The sequence below is a fragment of the Capsella rubella genome, unplaced genomic scaffold (genome assembly GCF_000375325.1).
Source record: "Capsella rubella cultivar Monte Gargano unplaced genomic scaffold, Caprub1_0 scaffold_12, whole genome shotgun sequence".
Classification (NCBI taxonomy): domain Eukaryota; kingdom Viridiplantae; phylum Streptophyta; class Magnoliopsida; order Brassicales; family Brassicaceae; genus Capsella; species Capsella rubella.
In genome coordinates, this window is record NW_006238912.1 from 217,634 (window position 1) to 218,881 (window position 1,248).

At 35.7% G+C, this 1,248-nt stretch overlaps 1 protein-coding gene across 1 annotated transcript; it reads right to left on the reverse strand.

Annotated features, from left to right (window-relative positions):
- Nucleotides 1-351: 351 nt before the first annotated feature.
- On the reverse strand, nucleotides 352-856 carry LOC17874549. The gene has a single exon (XM_006279369.2). It carries the CDS (start codon nucleotides 839-841, stop codon nucleotides 509-511), a length of 333 nt encoding a protein of 110 aa, XP_006279431.1. The 5' UTR covers nucleotides 842-856; the 3' UTR covers nucleotides 352-508.
- Nucleotides 857-1,248: the final 392 nt, after the last annotated feature.

Consider the following 1,248-nt stretch of genomic DNA (forward strand, 5'->3'; position numbering starts at 1 on the left):
GAAGGTTATTAGGCTTTAAAAATAAAAGTTAATGGGCTTAAGAATTATTATGTATTTTAAGCCCAGCTAAATGTGTAGGCCTCTTGTAAAAAAAAAGAAAAAAAAACTATGGGCTTAAACGTTATATGGACCGGATCCGGATATCCGGCCCAAATTATTTTAGCTATCCGAATCCGGTTCCGGATCCGGCCGGATATCTAAATCCAGTATCCGGATCCGTATCCGCCCAACCGGATATCCTGCTCTTCGGATCGGATTTTGGATTCGGATCCGGATTTTCAGTCCCAGGCCTAATGTATAGTAATGCAATATTCAAGAAAGTATTTTTTTTTTATTGTCTTTGCCAAAAGAAATGAAACACATCTACTACTCCTTCCGTCTACTATATATCTTTTATATCGCAACAACACATTATTCATAATACAAAACAAAAAATTAAAAAAATAGTTTCCTCGTTTGGTCCTAGACTCTTAATGCAATTCTAAGTAAATGGCACAATGATACCAATCTAATCTGAAATAGAAGACCAAAAGCATTCAAAGGCCTCAAACTCCAACCTATAATTACTAACCCGTTTCACTGGCCATCTCAAATCACTAATCTCTTCAAACATTTCATTGCCATCATCTAAAACCGAAAAAGGAGATTCTGGTAGACTCCAATCAAGCGAGGTTGAGATCATACTCTCCTTCATCCATGGAAACTCGAAAACTCCAAAACTCTCCTTATTACTTCCAAAACTTTCTACATTGTTGTTGGCTTTCACATGTTGTCTCTTCTTGTTCTTTTTCGTATGATCGTCGTTTTTCTTGCGTTTATGGCTTGTAGATGCACTCTCCATTGATCAAAATTTAAGATGATGAGTTTTGGAATGAATCGAGAATTAAATTTATAAATGGGAATGAAAAGTGGGAGGGGAGGAGAGGGAGTCACGCCTTCTTACCCGTATCGTATGCATCTGTCATTTAGCTTTTTAAAAGCAAACCAACAAAACCCTTTTGTGTTGTTTTCGTGTTTTCCTTCTTTTACGTTCTCATTTATATCTCTCCCAACCACACAAGTAAATAAAAAAAACGTACTAAGAGATAAAAGGATGAGGTGGATAGCAAGAAGAAACATAATCTATTTTTAGCGATTCTCTTTTATTTCACTACCCTCCATACACTGATCACTACTCTTGAGATAACTAAGTGAAAATAGAAAACAAAATGTTCTTAGTTAAAATGATATTTAAGTTCCTTCCCAAAG